General features: G+C 34.0%; 1 protein-coding gene across 1 annotated transcript; it reads left to right on the top strand.

Annotated features, from left to right (window-relative positions):
* The first annotated feature begins 358 nt into the window (after nt 1-358).
* Nucleotides 359-15,323, top strand: LOC110038244 (putative uncharacterized protein YghX). Its single transcript, XM_020743014.1, has 5 exons — nt 359-611; nt 798-940; nt 1,221-1,350; nt 10,119-10,310; nt 14,933-15,323. Exons 1-5 carry the CDS (start codon nt 435-437, stop codon nt 15,140-15,142), a joined length of 852 nt encoding a protein of 283 aa, XP_020598673.1. The 5' UTR covers nt 359-434; the 3' UTR covers nt 15,143-15,323.
* The last annotated feature ends 1,255 nt before the right edge of the window (nt 15,324-16,578 follow it).

Below are 16,578 nucleotides of genomic sequence, written 5' to 3'. Positions count from 1 at the left end.
ATTCAAATGATATTTTAAATCTTGTCCTAATCCTTAACATATTATGAAGCATCTTATGGCTACGTGATTAGGGTTGTCAAAACGACTCTTTGTTCATGAACGGCTTGTGTTCGGCTCACTAAGCAAACAAGAAAAACAAGACGAACACGAACACACTTTTTTAGCTAGAAATATGAACGAGCCGAATGAGAGCGAGCTTTATTTACACCCCTATAGTAAATACTGGCCAAATGAATGAATAAAAAAAAAAAAAAAAAAAAAAAAAAAAAAAAAGAAAAAACAAACCTCTGGTCCACCTGACGGCATATTCTGCTGCCGTCTCACAGCTCCCCCTCACTAGTGTGTGGCTAAAACGCTACCTACCTCCCGCTTGCTATTTCCATCAATGGCCTCTCTCTCAACCTCATCATTAAATACCAAACCCTGAGCTGCGCATGGCATCATCTCAGTCACTTCTTTTCGGAGCTCTGTCGACCCGCTTGCGCCCAGCCGTCGCTGCCAACCTCACCCGCTTTCTCTCTGCGCCGCTGTTCCCTCGCGTCTACGCCGCCCGCTCAATGGCTTCCACCACCGAGCCTTTCCTGAAGGTTAAGATCCAGCGCGATGACACAGTAAGTCGCCCCTCATCCTTCTCATCCAGTTGCCCTTCAGGTGCTTGACTGAATGTCATTCCCCATCTTCGATCAAATTTCCTTCCGAAACTCGATAGATTGCAGGATTTGACATTTTTAGTTTGCTATCTTTAATTTCATGCTCTTTTTGGTTAAATTATTTATTTGGTGGAATTACGTCTGCAGGCCTTTGATGCCTACGTTGTCGGAAAAGAAAATGCACCTGGCATAGTGGTGCTGCAGGAGTGGTGGGGAGTTGACTACGAGGTCAAAAACCATGCTCAAAAGATTGCGAATTTGGTTCCCGGTTACAGAGCTCTGATTCCAGAGTAAGCCCTCCGCCCTCTCTTCGTCGCAAATTAACTTGCGCAGGTTAGCTTAATTTATTGCCATTAGATGAAAGAAGAAGTTGTTATTTGCTACCCAGAATCTGTAGATGTACTTGGATACCGATCTACTTGAAGCAATTTATCAATAAATGCGTGTTCTTACATATTGCTAGTGAGACTTTATATGGACTAACTAACAATGTTAATTTCTGCCTTAATTTCTGCCTCTCTTATCTCTCTTCCTCTCTCTCTCTCTCTCTCTCTCTTTTCCTGCTGTTAGTTTATACCGTGGAAAGGTTGCGCTTGACGTTGCTGAAGCTCAGCATTTGCTGGACGAGTTGGACTGGCCAGGTGCAATAAAGGATGTTGCCGCTTCAGTTAAATGGCTCAAGGCCAATGGTTCACCTAAGGTGATATTAGAAGCATACTAATCTAGGAAATTCACATACATTACCACACAACTCTTATGTATTTACATATCTAACAGCCAAAGTTTGATATTTACACTTACAACATCTTGGTGTCACAAACCTATGTATTTCACTTTTAAAAAGATAATGATGGTGGTTTTTTTTTATATGATATTAAAGATTTGAGTGGTATGCCCGGAATTTTTTAATATGATATTAAAGATTTGAGTGGTATGCCCGCTATTAATGTTTAGGTGCTAGATATGCAAGTATATAAGAATTTTGTGGTATGTGTGTAAATGCTCTATTAATATTTCTTTAATGTGTATTTCACCTTGCTCATTTTGTTTAGCTCATATAAATTTGCTTATGGGGATGGTTGGTTAAAAATTGTAACTGAGGATCCTCTGTTTTAAAGTAAATTATGTACATGAATTTTGATTTTTGTAATTCTAATTATCATCTACCCCATGAACCTAGTTGATTTTGTTGTTTAAAACTATTTGGTTGCAACCAAATGCAGTACATATTAATCCTTCGAAGTATTTTGATAAGGACTTGTGGTTTTATTAGATTAGAAATCCAAAAGTATGTTTGGATATAGGGGTGGCATCAAGTCATTTTTTAATGAGTTAGTTTCTTTGAAGTGGGAGCTTGCAGGAGTCGCATGACTCTGCAGGTCATGAAATTTCACAGATCACAGGATCTCACAAATCGCAAAATTAGTCCTGCGATTGGGTACAATGATGTTCCACCTAACAGAAGGAACGGGTAGTTGAGTAGAATGATGTTCCACCTAATAGAGGATCAGTCATCAAGTTAAGTAAGAGTGCATATCTGTGGTGGAAGAATCTGAAATGTCTTCAATACCGGGAATGGAAGAGTAATATTGCCACATACTCTAAAATGAATATTGATGTCGAAATTACTGTTGGACAAATCGGTCAATCACACAAGTATGTGTCTTTTAAGTCCTATCGATCTCACTAGAAAAATTATTAAAATATTTTTACAAACAAAGTTTCAGTTTACTAAACCTCTTAATTTAATTTGAAGTATTAGACGCACAGATGTTAAAAGTTCTAAAATCTTAAAAGGTGGAAATTAGACTATGTTTTGTGAAGTTATTCAAAGATGAAATGATCACTCCTATGACACTGGTCAAGTAGTTTCCTGATATTTTTCTATAAAATCTAGATTATTGTAAAAAACGGGATATATTTTCTTTGGTATGTTTAGGTCATAAATAGAGTTAAAAGATTATATTACAATTTAGGGGACTTAACATACAACTTTTCTAAAAAATTCTTTTGTGCCTTATCTAGGTTGCAGTTTTCTGCTGACAATATCTATTCCACTAGGCTATTGCGTGTTAACCTATTTGTTCTTCCATGCGACTGTTATAAGTTCTAAATCACAAGGGGTTACCATTTTATCTTTAAAGTAAATTAAGACCAGAAAGTTAATACACGAACATATAAAATGCCAACACCAAAAAAGCATATAGGCAGCAAAATTCACAAGATAAAACAACGAAAAGACTACATGCTTTATATCACAAGAGTATAAAAAAGAGATTAACTGCTATGCATGAGAAAATAAAACTTGAAAATTATCATTGTTGGCTAAAATGGAAAACAATGCAAGAGATGCAATGAACTCAAGCCCTAGCCAATCAGTCCTTGCAAAACACCGTGATCTTCTCTATTCAATACCAACTTTTTTTAGATCTCCCTCATGTAATTGTACTCAATCCATCTTTACAATATCTCAAAACTTACAAAAACCAATTCTAGGAATCTTCCTCAAGGAAAATTATTGGAGAAAACCCTAGGATTGACAAAACTTTTTCAAACCTAAAGAGAAACAACCTCCACAATGTCCAAGGGTAATTCTCCTCGTGCAAACAAGCATGCTTATAGTCAGGGCATCCAAATCAGCGAGAAAATATTTCAAAATTAATTTCTATGTACGAGGCACACCTGCTCTCGTACCTGGCGCATGTGCGAAAGTCATTGGTGATGGAGTGGCGTGGGTGCGTCTGCCTTGGGCCTGGGTATGCTGACCCAAGTGCTGGTGAATTTTTACCTGGAATGATCTTACAGTTTTTATATTCTCAAAAATTCTTTTTTTCATAAAAAAATAATTTACTTGTGGTTTGTTTGATCTATTTTTATAATTAATAAAATGCCCATATCTTTTTTTAAATAAACTATTAACAATAACAAAATCATTACCTAAAACAAAATCCAATATGATTATATTTTTTCATTTGTGTTTTATTAGATCCATTCTTATAAATAATAACAAGCTTATCTTTTTTCTTAATAAATTATTAACAATAATAAAATCATAAACTAAAGTAAAATCCAATATGACTATCATCTCCATTAGTCAGTCTAAAATCATAGCCACCATGCATATTTTTTAAATCTTCTACCATTCTAACAAATTGTCAATTTAATCCTCCAATAAAAAATTATTTTTTCATGAGGTATCATTTGTATTAATTCTTTTATATCTTTCTAATTTTTTTTAACTTAAATCTAAATATACTTGAGAAGCATAAATACTTATAACATTAAGAATCTTATTATCAACAATAATATTCAGGACTATAATTTCATCTCAAATTCTATTAATTTTCTTAATGTTATCTTTTAAACTTTTATTCATAATTACACATACACCATTTCTATTACAACTTCTACCATCTCTCTATTAATCACTCTAAAATCATAGCCACTATGAATATTTTCAAAATCTTTTACCATTCTACCAACTTGTCAATTTAAACCTCTTCTAATAAAAAACACTTTTTTAAGATGTATCTTTTATATTAGTCCTTTTAGGTCATTCTAATTTTTTTTAACATAAATACTTATAACATTAAGAATATTTGTTTCAACAACAATATTCAGGACTGTAATTTCATCTCAAATTCTATAAAGTTTCACAATATTATCTTTTAAACACTTATCTATATTTTCACCTATCTATTTCTAATACGACTTCTACCTAAATACTAATATTTATAGTCTAAGCTATCAATCTCCTTGTCTTTTTTTCAACATTTAGTCTCTTTAATATATAAGATATTTATCTTCTTGTAAATCATAATAACTATTAATTTATGTGTGAGAGTACTTATATTCTACGATCTTATCCTAATAATAATTTAATAGGCTAATTTCTTTTCTTGTATCCATCCATAATGAAAAATAACAACCTACTCGACACACACTCAATTAGAGGTCGAGCAAGGGATGGTAGAATGGTAGAAGATTTCCCATCCCGCTTGGGCCCACAATCACGCACCACAATTCTTTTGGCTGACCCGTCGTTCTACACTGAAATTCACACGACTGACCTTCTCGTCGTATGATCTTCTGTGCCGACCATCTTGACACTCCTAAAAATTATCAACTTTTTCATATATATTTTATGCTCAATTTTAATTATTTTTAACGATATTACACTTTAAAGGAAGGTATTTCACATATTTTTGGTTTCAGGTACAAGAAATGAAATTTTAGAGAAAATAAAGCAAAAATGGTGAAATTTGGACTATAAACGAGCAAAAAAAAAATTCTAACTTGGCACATTTTGGTATATCTGTTAGGAGTGAAACGCAACAGAAACGAGTGAAACGCAACCGAAACGTGGAGCCAAACAGAGCAAAACAGTGGAGCTGCTGCAGGGTGGCGCATGATGCGCCAAAATCCAAAGAACTGACGTCAGATGCGCCAGAAACGACTTTTTGCAGATTAAGGCGGTTTGAGACAAATTTTTGCTCGAATTTTCAAAGGGACATTTGTTCTAAAGACCCTTTGAAGTGATTCAATGCATCTAGACACTTTGGAAGGTTCTTTTATGAAGGGATATGTCTTTTGGATCAATCGATTTGTATTTTGAATTCAAAAGAGTTAACTTTTCAATAGAATTTTAGAGGGAATTTTGAATTCTTTTTGGAGGGAGGTAGCTTTTATAAAAGAGAGGGAAGTTTAGGGCTTGAAAAAGAGTCTAGGGCGTGTGTATGTGTGTATGTGATATGTGTGTGAGTGGCGTGAGAGTGAGAGGAAGGGCTTAGAGATTTTCTTCAAGGATTGTAAAAGGAGAGAGAATGTGACAGCTTTCTTTTTCGTTACATTTCTAGGAGATAATTGAGAGTGTTTGTAAGGAGAAAAAGACTTGAAGAGAACTTCTAGAGATTTGTTTGTAAATGATTATGAGATAAGTTGTCTTTTATTTCTTTTATATTGTAAATTTGTTTTTATTTATGAAATTTGTGTTTTATCGTATTCTTCTCATGAATTCTGAGTAGTCTTCTTTATCATTCTCCCTACTTCGAGATTTGGTTTTGTGAAGAATTGATTTTTTTATACAGTTTTGAATATCAATAATTTGTGATAATTCGAACACCGATCTTCATTTACTTTTTAGTTTGATCAATTGAAATGTTAAAATATGTTGATAAATATGTGTTTCAAAAGAGACTGATTTCTATAATATGAGGAGAGTCACATTTGATTTCATGGGAGAGTATGTCATCCATGGAATTGAGTGCAAATAAGTAGGGAAATATACTTTGTTAGATGCAGAATTGGAGATTTTAAGGTGGCAGATTAAAATACATACCCCCAATTTGGTTTAGTTGATTGGAAACAAATGCGAGATTGTTAGCCCTCAAGGGAGGGAGTAGTAGGAGCTCTGGAGTGGCGGCCGGTATCCTCCCAACCTAACCACGGAATTAGGAACCAAACTTTGGATTAGTCAATGTTCTTTATGCACTCGGAAGATGGTAAAGAAAAGGATTGCTCCTATTTGACACAACACAATATTTATATATTTTCAAATAATTTTAATTTCTTTACAATCCATATACTCATTGTAAGGGGAATGATATTTTCTTAAATTTGAACTCTTTGTCACAAAACTTTGTTTAGTCTTAGTAAATTTAATTTTGAAGTTTAGTAAACTTAGTTGTTTTAGTTACATTTCTGTTAGCATTCATGAAACCCATTTTAATTTGTCTTTCTTATTTTAATTTTTATAGTTTGAATATTGTAATTTATGTTATTATCATTAGAATTTTCATCTTCCAAGTTAAGACTTCTAATTTTTGCAACTATAAGTAAAAGTTTCACAAAAAGTCTATACTTTCTTACTGCGCTTCTCTGTGGGATCGATACTGGAGTTTTAAAAAAAAAAACCTATATTACGTTACGTGCACTTGTATAGAACCATTAGTGTGTGAACTATTTAATATATTTTATATAACATTTCAGTTTTGCACATTAACTACTTAATATAAATTGGGTCAAGTCATTGACCATATTTTTGAAAACTAAATTACTGCATAATTTCGCGATGGGTCAAGTTTTTGACACTGTATCAGAGATTTAAATTGACATAAAACACGCAGAAAAACAACACACACTAGGGGCGCATCACACCTCTATTTCGTTAATTTTCCCGCGTTGACCGTCTCACGACCAGCCTCCTTGTATGATTTCTCGTGTCGGAAGCCGCATGGCCAGCCACCTCTTTCCGCACGATTTCCCCTGTCGGCCATCTCAAGCCCTGCTACGCTATTTTGATTATTTGGCTGCCCTCTCCATGGCACAGGGAGTTCACACAATTAGTTAAATATAAACTAAACGAAATATAAACCCGATTGTAGAAAGGTTCAAGGTGAAAATCAAGTAAAAGTCAGACAATCAAATGAAGGGTTGTTAAAAAATAATTAGTCCAATGGAGGTAAAATGCTAAAGCGAAAGTAAAAAAATAAACTGAAAATTTTACTTGCATATTTGTTATAAAATATTTCTATGTGTTTTTTCTTATGAACAAACGACTTCTCTCCAGGATGAGCAAAAAACAAGACTCTCGTCCTGGACGAGCAAAAATCAAAGACTCACCTCTGGAGCACGTTAACTAAAGACTCCCCTTCGGGGAGAGCAAATAATAAATGACCACTCTGGGGTGAGCAAAAAACAAAAAAACTCACTTTCGAGGCGAACAAATTAAAAACTACCCTCTGAGGCGGGCAAAAAAAAAAAAATACCCCCCATCCGAGGCGAGCGAATCTAAGTCTCCCATCTGGGGCGAGCGAACTCTCCTTTGTGGCGAGCAAATCAACAATTACCCTCCAGGGCGAGCAAATCAACTAACACTAATATTCATCACTAAGCTACTATTACATAAAAATAGCTCGACAGATGAAAAATGCCAATTCGACCGACCGAAGGACAACTCAATAGGCCGAATGTTAGTTAGCTGACTGACAATGCAGATAAAAAATCAACCCGAAAAAGCCTCAAGTGAGCACCTCTAGATTGGAGAAAGTTGGACGCTAAGAGTCATCAAAATCCGAGGGGTAAAAGTATTATATTTGAATTTTTGATATTTAAAGTCTCTTATTCTTATCGCGGCTTCACTTTCAAGAAGTAAGAGACTTGGGGGCATGTATGTCCGAAAAATGTTAATAGTAGAAGAAATCTGTGGGCCGACCACCCCAGCCATCTCGTCGGGTAGATCCAACAATGAAAAGATGTCAAGTATATGAAATGTTGTCAGGAAAACGAAATATGCCAATGAAAACTAGTAACTCCCAAGAGCATGATAACTTGTAACTCTCAAGAGAATAATGACGTGTAACTCTCAGGGATGATGATGTAATTTTTCAGGTCTATTTATGATCTGTAAATAGGATGATCTTTTTCATGTAATGGGAAGCCATTTTGGGAGGAAGTATTTTGGGCTCTCTAGCCATTTAGGCATCACTCTCTCATTTTTTTGTAACATGATCTTTCAATGTTTAAACGAAGCTCAAGAGCCAGGAAACACCCATACTTTGCCCTTATGGAGGCAATCATTGTGTCACTCATTCCTCTCTCTCTCTCTTTCTCTTTCTTCTCCCTCGATCTCACGCTCTGTCTTAGGCATGGTCAACATGATAAATTTGGGTCCAACAGGCATCGATGTCGGACGGTCGGTTGTGGGGCAGCAGCTTAGATGCCTTACTGTTGGACAGCAATTTTGCTGTCTTCCGGATGGCAGCAATGAGGAACAACGATTGGAAGTGATGCTAGGAGGTTGTGGATGGGTGGTGGTGGCAGTGCTCGGTGGCAGCATGGGGGCAAGGAGAGAGACAGGTGGAAATGGGGGAACTGCTGGGAAAATCAACATTATCTGCTGTTTTGGGGGCGGCTACAGCAGGGAACAACGACGTGGAGCGGCGGGGAGCTATAGGGGTAGGATAAATCTCTATCTTTGGAACGATATACAACTGGAGTACCACTTGATTCTTGGATACAGCCCTCTAAGGGAAAATCTGAGGCACCAACGACTGTCCAGACCGAAAGAACATAAAACTAACCCTATACTCATATGCAAATAAATATATAATAATAGGATAACTAGGAGTGACCCAGGAAGATGAGTCGACTCCTCAGAAAGAAGAAAAGTCTTGACCGCTTCAGTCTAGGCAAGCAGCACCATGCTGCTTCTGTCGCGGGAATTCCATGTCCGTTCCGTAAGCTGGAGATGCCCGTGTCAAATGGTCTACCATTTTCATACCAAAGTTTGAAGATAGCAATGCACATGTTTCTGGAACCAATCTGACTTGAAGATCTATATTCTTTGCCACTGGAAGAAACAAATATAGCCGCTGAACTGGCAAATGAACAATTTATGTCACAACTAGCCCTCATCTCTTCTTGTGGAAGGGGTACTTGGCACGCTCACAGAGGATGGGGGAGATCAACCAATCAAATTCTCAAACGAAGAGGCTTACGCCTATCTGCTGGATGTGGAACCAATACTGCTTCCTTCACCACAAAATACCAAATATGTGCAAACTCAGGCCATACAGCAATCGACTGCTGGCACCAAACAAACTTAGATTACTAACCACCTGACAATTCCAACACAGAAGGGGAATGGTTTCTAGATTCAGGGGCCTCGTAACACCTTACTTCAAACTTTGATCAACTGCACCAGCCATTTCGTATAATGGAACTGAACAAGCGGTTGCTGATGACAACGCAGTCTTCATTTCACACACAAGATGTGGCATCCTTCCCACCCTAACTGGTAAGCTCTGCTTATCCCGTCTATATCATGTCTTTCAACCCTCCCATAGTCTTCTTTATGTTCATGACCTTGCTACCAACAATAACTGATGCATTTCATTTGACACTTCTGGGTTTCAATTTAAGGATCAAAATACCTATCAACTACTCCTCGCTGGATGAACAGACTGACGAACGGTTGGAGAGTCATAAAGTCTATTGCAGAATAGTTAAATGTGGAACATTTGGGTGGTATAAATATAAGCGAAGTTTAAGTGTTAGATATGTAAATACATAAGAATTGGGTGGTTTGTATTTAAATGCCCGAAAAATAAAATGATTGCCGATTTATTTATATGCTTTGCCTCCAGTCATTTTTTTTGCAAAATTTTCATACATAACACATAATTCTTATGTATTTATATATCATAACACCTTTATGCCATAAATTTATGCATGAAAAGGTGATTTTCACTTCTAAAAAGATAGGTTTTTTGATGTGATGTTAAAATTTGAGTGGTATGCTTGTAAATTGAATGTTTTGGTGTTAGATATATAGATACATAGAATTGTGTGGTATATATATAAATTTCTCTTGGTTTTAATGACCATTATGAAGGGCTGATTTACGAAAATGATTTGTTCATTCTGCTAATTTGAGTTAATAAATTCTTGGCTGACTCATTTGGTCAGGTTGGCGTAGTTGGATTCTGCATGGGTGGTGCTCTATCTGTTGCAAGTGCTGTTTTAGTTTCTGAAGTTGATGCAGCTGTGAGCTTCTATGGTTCAGCCTCCACGGAACTTGCAGATGCTACAAAAACAAAGGCCCCTGTCCAAGCTCACTTCGGAGAACTAGATTCCTTCATTGGTTTCTCAGATGTTACGGTAAGACCATGCTTTAACCAGTGACCACTTCTTCCTTTTATATTTACGGTAAGACCATGCTTTAACCAGTGACCACTTCCTTCTTTTTATATCAACAAAAACAACAACAACGACAACAACAACGAGCCTTTATCCCACTAATTGGGGTCGGCTACATGAATCATTTTTCTCAATGGCGTTTTATTCAGTGTCATAATTTCATTTAATTCTAATAGATTAGGATCATTTTTTATTCAATATGCCCAAGTATTTTTAGGTCCACCTCAGTCTATCTTAACATCAGTCGAATCTAAAACATCTCCTAACCAGATCCTCAGACGGTCGACATTTAATGTAACCAAATCATCTAAGACATCTCTCTCTAATCTTGTTCGCCACTTAAGCTACACCAACCCTATCACGGATATATGCATTTCACATTTTGTCTCTAAGAGTAAAGCCAATCATCCACCTAAGCATTCTCATCTCAACAACACTTGACTTTGTTTTATGCTTCTCTTTTAAAAGCCAACATTCCGCGCCATAGAGCATTGCAGGTCTCACTACATCTTATCAACTTTTCCTTTCAGTCTAAGCGATACTTTTCTTTCACATAATAGGCCCGTTGCATTCCATCACATCAACCAACCAACTTGAATTCTACTAATAACATACCCATCTATGTCACCATCACTTTGAACAATACACTCGAGATATTTAAAACATTCCCACATTTTAATGATTTGATTACCCATAGTTACAATTCTACCACTGGAATTACTACTATTGAAATTACATTCCATCTGTTCAGTTTTTGTTCTACTCAAACGAAGGCCATTAGACTCCAATGTTGACCTCTGTAATTCAAGCATCAACGAAAAGCATACACCAAGGTACATCCTGCTGTAAATGTCCAGCAAGAGCATCCATAATTAAAGCAAAAAAATATGGGCTTAAAATTGATCCACAATGTAATCCAGCTGAAATAGGAAAATACTTGGTCAAGCATTCTTTTGTTCAAACACAAATAAGAGCTCTAATATACATATCTTAAATGATTTGAATTTAAGTCGTATCGACATCTTTCTTCCCTAGAATTCAACAAATGGCTTCTCCTATAAGCTTATCGTAAACTTCCCTTATTGTAAGCTTTCCCTAAATCAATAAAAATCATATGTAAATTCTCCTTATTCTCTCTGTACTTCTTCATCAAACCTCTCAATAAATGTTTACCTTCGATAGTAGACCTGCTCGACATAAATCCAAATTGATTATGAGAAATCATTGTATCATGTCTTAACCTATGTTCAATAATCCTCTCCCACAATTTATAGTAGGACACATCAACATAATTCCTCTATAAATTGCACACTCTCGTGCATCCTCTTTATTCTTAAGAATGGGGACCAAAATACTCTTCTTTCACGCCTTAGCGAAAATCATTGCATCACTTCTTTCACGTCCAAATATTTATTTTTATTTACATATCCTGCACCTTAACTTTCATAATTACACACATAGAATTCAAAACTTTAATATCACATCAAAAATTGAACTATTTTCACTTTTTAAAATGAAATACACCTTTTCATTTCTTGGTAATGCACCAAAGTATTATGTATGAAATCTAAAAGTTTAGGTGTGAGATATGTAAATCCATAAGAATTGTGTGTTCCATATGTAAATTTCCTTTTCTTCTCTTTTGTAATCATCTAATATGATTCCATTTTAGTATGCCTGGCCGACCACAAATTGCTTCATTCTATAGATATGTGGTTATTTTTTTTGTGATTTTATTTCTAGAGCATATGATGGGGACTAAGTGGTTGATAGTTCTGGAAATCTTTTGATTGTAGTGTAGGGCTCATTTGACATGACTTTTATTTTCTATTTTTATTTTTGTGTTTTACGTTTATTTTTGAAAGCATGTTTGGTTAGTATAGTTTTTATTTCTTTTTATTTTTCATTTTTAAAGCAAATCATTTTGTTTTTTAAAACACTCAAAATACCTAAAAGATATTTTAGTGTTTTTAAAACCAACTATCACAATCAAACATGATTTAACTCAACTGAAAGCGTCAACAAAATCAAATAGAAAAATAAAAAAAAAACAAAATGATCGCAAATTGAGCCTTAGCCTCCTAGTTGAATTACATGACAAGCTATGATTTGGATTTGAAGTTCTTATGTTAAGTTTGGTTTTAAAGTATGATGCAGAGAGGACTTTGTTTATGGAACTAGAAACTAGTTACCTAAAATAGGGGCATTTCTACGTATACCATGCAGTTCTTATTTATTTACATATCTAACACCTAACTATTCATATTTACATGCATATCATTCAAAGATCACATCAAAAATATCACTATTACTAACTTTTTAAAAGTGGCATAAACATATTCATGCATAGGCTCATTACACCAAAGTTTATTAAATGTAAATATCAATTTTTAGATGTTAGATATGTAAATACATAAGAATTCTGTGGTATGTATGTAAATATCTTTAAGATATTGCCAGCGTAGAGCATTGCATCTCTATCGATTTTTCTGAATTGACTGGTATGTAAATTTATGGACTAGTTGTCTACTAAAAAAGTGAATTTACTTCTCTACAATGTTTTGCTCATCATACAAAAATGACAATGTAAACTGAAAAAAACCAAAACTGTGACTGCCATGTTTCCTCTTCTCGTCATCAGCTAAATTAATGGAAGTTTATTTAATTCTAAATAAAAAAATTATGATCTGGAGATCTATAATAGACTTAGTTCGATTTATATAATTCATGATTTCTCACTCTTCCTTCATGAAGAGTGACATGCATGCATGTTTTATTGTGGGAATGCTTCTCCGCAATAGTAGGATATGGACATTTGGTTCAAATAGTAATAATAATAATAATAAAATAGTGCAAGCACAGATGTTATTCTAAATACCAAAAAAAAAAAAAAATCCGGAAGCACAGCTGTTTGATTAAATTTATCAATGTTCACTTATTTGATGACTATTTGAGATTCTCAAATTTGATTCTCAAATTTGATTTATGATGTGGAATTTCTTAGGATATGAGGTTTCTAATGTGAATCTTACACTAAAATTTTTTAGCACCGTCTATTTAACTAAACTACATATTGATTATATAAATGACGATAAATAATATGTTAGAAATAAGTTTTAGATGAAAAGTCTAGTGACTTCTATTTGAAATTAGCAAGGAGATTGACAAAAACCTAAAGTTTAATCTTTTAGCTAAAAATATGACTAAATGCATTATCACTTTCAAACATATACTGAAAATTGTTGGTGAAGGAAGATAAGAAATTAAGGTTGAGAGTTATGGTCATGAGAACAACTTATTCTACATATATCCAAAATTTAGTAAATCTAACTAAATGCTATTTCACTTTTAAACACGATAATGAAAAATGCAGAAGGAAGAGTAGATAAAAAAATAAAATAAGACGTGGAAATGCACTAAAAAATTAAGCCTTCATCCTTGCTAATTGGATAACACCACTCAAAATCCTTTAAAGCTTCTCATTAATCAGTGAGGTGAAATTGGACTTTCAACTTGAATAACAGTAAGTTCCAATGAGTTTTATAAATATTACAGATTCCAATTTATAATTTTGAAATCAATTAAAATTTCCTTTAATTAGAAGCCCGTAGGCACAAATTTACAAAGAAGTTATTTAGTGCTAGCGCACTTATTTGTCCAGATTGATCATTGTTAACCATTCGATCACTATCTAGTTATTATAAGTTCAGATTTTATGATTTAAAAGTCCTAGATGGTGTGATTTCTATTATTGGCCTACATGACATGCCAAAAAATCTTTTAAAAATTTATAAAATTCATATGACAATTTATTAATCCAAAACAACTTATGAATATGTCGAGAAAACTAAAAATATTTGAAATCAATTAACAATGATGATTAAGATGAAATTAACAATGATATTTAGCTTCACCCCTTGAAATCACTCCCTTGATAGAAATGCAGATTGTAGCAAATCTGATGAAGTATCTAACAATAAAGAAATAAAAATGCAAACCATCTCAAGATATCCTAGGCAATGTAAAATAAAATCCCTACCAAATTTCAAAATATATTTGACTATCAAATTCTAAATTGAAATCGAATTATTAAATAAGTATACTCTCCTCTTCAAGATTGTTATGAGGGATTGCCCCATACATTTCACAGAAGTTTTACAAATTTACATATCTAACACAACCTTATCTATGCATGAAAAGTTGTATTTCATTTTTTAGAAGTTAAAATAGTGATATTTTTTATATTATATTTAATATTTGAGCGGCATAAATGTAGAAAGCAAAAGTTTAGGTGTTAGACTTGTAAATGCATAGGAATTGGGTGTTATGTACTTGAATAGGCCTTCGTCTTTTCACTCATAGGTAAAGTGGTATGTTTAGGTGTTAGATATGTAAATACATAGAAACTCTGCGGTATGTATGTAAATCTTACCCGTATGATTATTTGATTTCACTCATAGGTAAAGTGGTATGTTTAGGTGTTAGATTAGAAACTCTGCGGTATATATGTAAATCTTACCCGTATGATTATTTGATTGTTCTTAGTTAATTTCCATGAGACTCATTGTTCACATTCTTCTCAGGCTGCAAAACAATTGGAAGAGAAACTGAAAGCTTCTGGTGCGCCCTCTGAAGTTTATATCTATCCTGGAATTGGGCATGCTTTCATGAACGATACTCCTGATGGAAAAAAAAGGAGACAGGAGATGGGAATAAATGATGATGATCCAGCTGCTGTAGAACTGGCTTGGTCTCGCTTCAGCTCCTGGGTGAGCAAATACCTTTCATCTTAACCGCCATTTTTATTATCCCCTAAGTGTCTGCCTGTTTTGTTAAGAAATAAATTACTATGGTTGTGTTATTTTAGGTTTTTGTGCTGCTACTTTGTCGAGTTGATGAGAGCTTTAAGTAGTATGTGGGGGTACCTTGTTGAGGACTTTATTATGTTTCAGTTTATGTTAAATTTCTTTGGTTTGCATTATGTTTTCTTTTTGAAAGATTTACATGCATACCACTCCATTTTTTTCTATTTACATATCTAAGGCCTAAACATTAATTTTTACATGTATGCTACCTTATCTATGCATGAAAAGGTGTTTAAACTTTTAAAAAAATGGTGGTATTTTTTATTTGATTGGAATAATTAAGTGGTATGAATATAAAAATGATGGTTTTGGTGTTAGATATGTAAATGCATAAGAATTGGGTGGTTTGTATGTAAATGCTCCTTTCCTCTTATGGGAGTTTTTGTATGTTGTGCATGGTTGTTATCTTGTATGATAAATGCTAAGCATGTATTTAGGATAAGCTTTTGTGGTGATGATTGATATGTAAGTATATTGTTTGGGAGATCGAACCATCATACTTCACTATTTTTAATTCATTTATATATATAACACAAACTTATATAATGATAACGGTCTTCTTCTTCATATTTTTATATTGTGGTATGTAAGTTCCTCAAAACTTCAATGATAACTGTCTTTTTCTTCATATTTGTATTTGGTGTATTTTTATCACTCTTTAATGAATGTATAGCTCATGTTAGAAATTTCTATATTTGATGTTAACTAGAATGAAATAAGTTTGTGAAATGAGGTTAGATCTTTGTGTTGGGGTTGTGGTAGGGAATTATTTTCGATTTTCGAGATATCTTAGTAGAAAGCAGGCATCAAGACTCATAGATCTCAATAAAGCCAATAACTCTTATGTATGGGAATGAGAATCAGAAAGAGGTTAAATTTGGGATGATATATTTGGTATTTAAATTAACTTAATCTTAAGTTGAAAGTTCAGAGTTATGGTTGAAAATCAACCATTGAATGTTTTTAAATACTTTCTTAACTAGTATTATGGGATTCATTTGGTTTTAGGAGGATTTACATACATTCCACTCAATTTCTATGTATTTACATGTTTAATACCGAAACTTCAACTTTACATGCGTACCACATTATCTATGCATGGAAGGTGTATTTTACTTTTAAAAGTTAAAATTGTATATTTGGACGGTATAAATATAAAAGGTACGTGGTATGTAAATACATAGGAATTTGATGGTATGTATGTAAGTGCCTCTTATTTTTACATACGATCCACAAAACTTATGCATGAAAGTTGTATTTTACTTTTTAATAGTTGAAATGGTGTTTTTGATGTGATATAAAAGATTTGGGTGGTATAAATATAAAGGGTATGTGGTATGTAGGTATGTAGGTACATAAGATTT

This window comes from Phalaenopsis equestris, unplaced genomic scaffold, assembly GCF_001263595.1.
Source record: "Phalaenopsis equestris unplaced genomic scaffold, ASM126359v1 Scaffold232300, whole genome shotgun sequence".
Taxonomy (NCBI): Eukaryota; Viridiplantae; Streptophyta; class Magnoliopsida; order Asparagales; family Orchidaceae; genus Phalaenopsis; species Phalaenopsis equestris.
This window is presented reverse-complemented; position numbering and strand designations above follow the sequence as displayed.

Coding starts and splice junctions, on each gene's coding strand:
- LOC110038244 (XM_020743014.1), top strand. CDS start 435: ATGGCATCATCTCAGTCACTTCTTTTCGGAGCTCTGTCGACCCGCTTG. Junction 612..797: donor AGATCCAGCGCGATGACACA/GTAAGTCGCCCC, acceptor TTACGTCTGCAG/GCCTTTGATGCCTACGTTGT. Junction 941..1,220: donor TACAGAGCTCTGATTCCAGA/GTAAGCCCTCCG, acceptor TCCTGCTGTTAG/TTTATACCGTGGAAAGGTTG.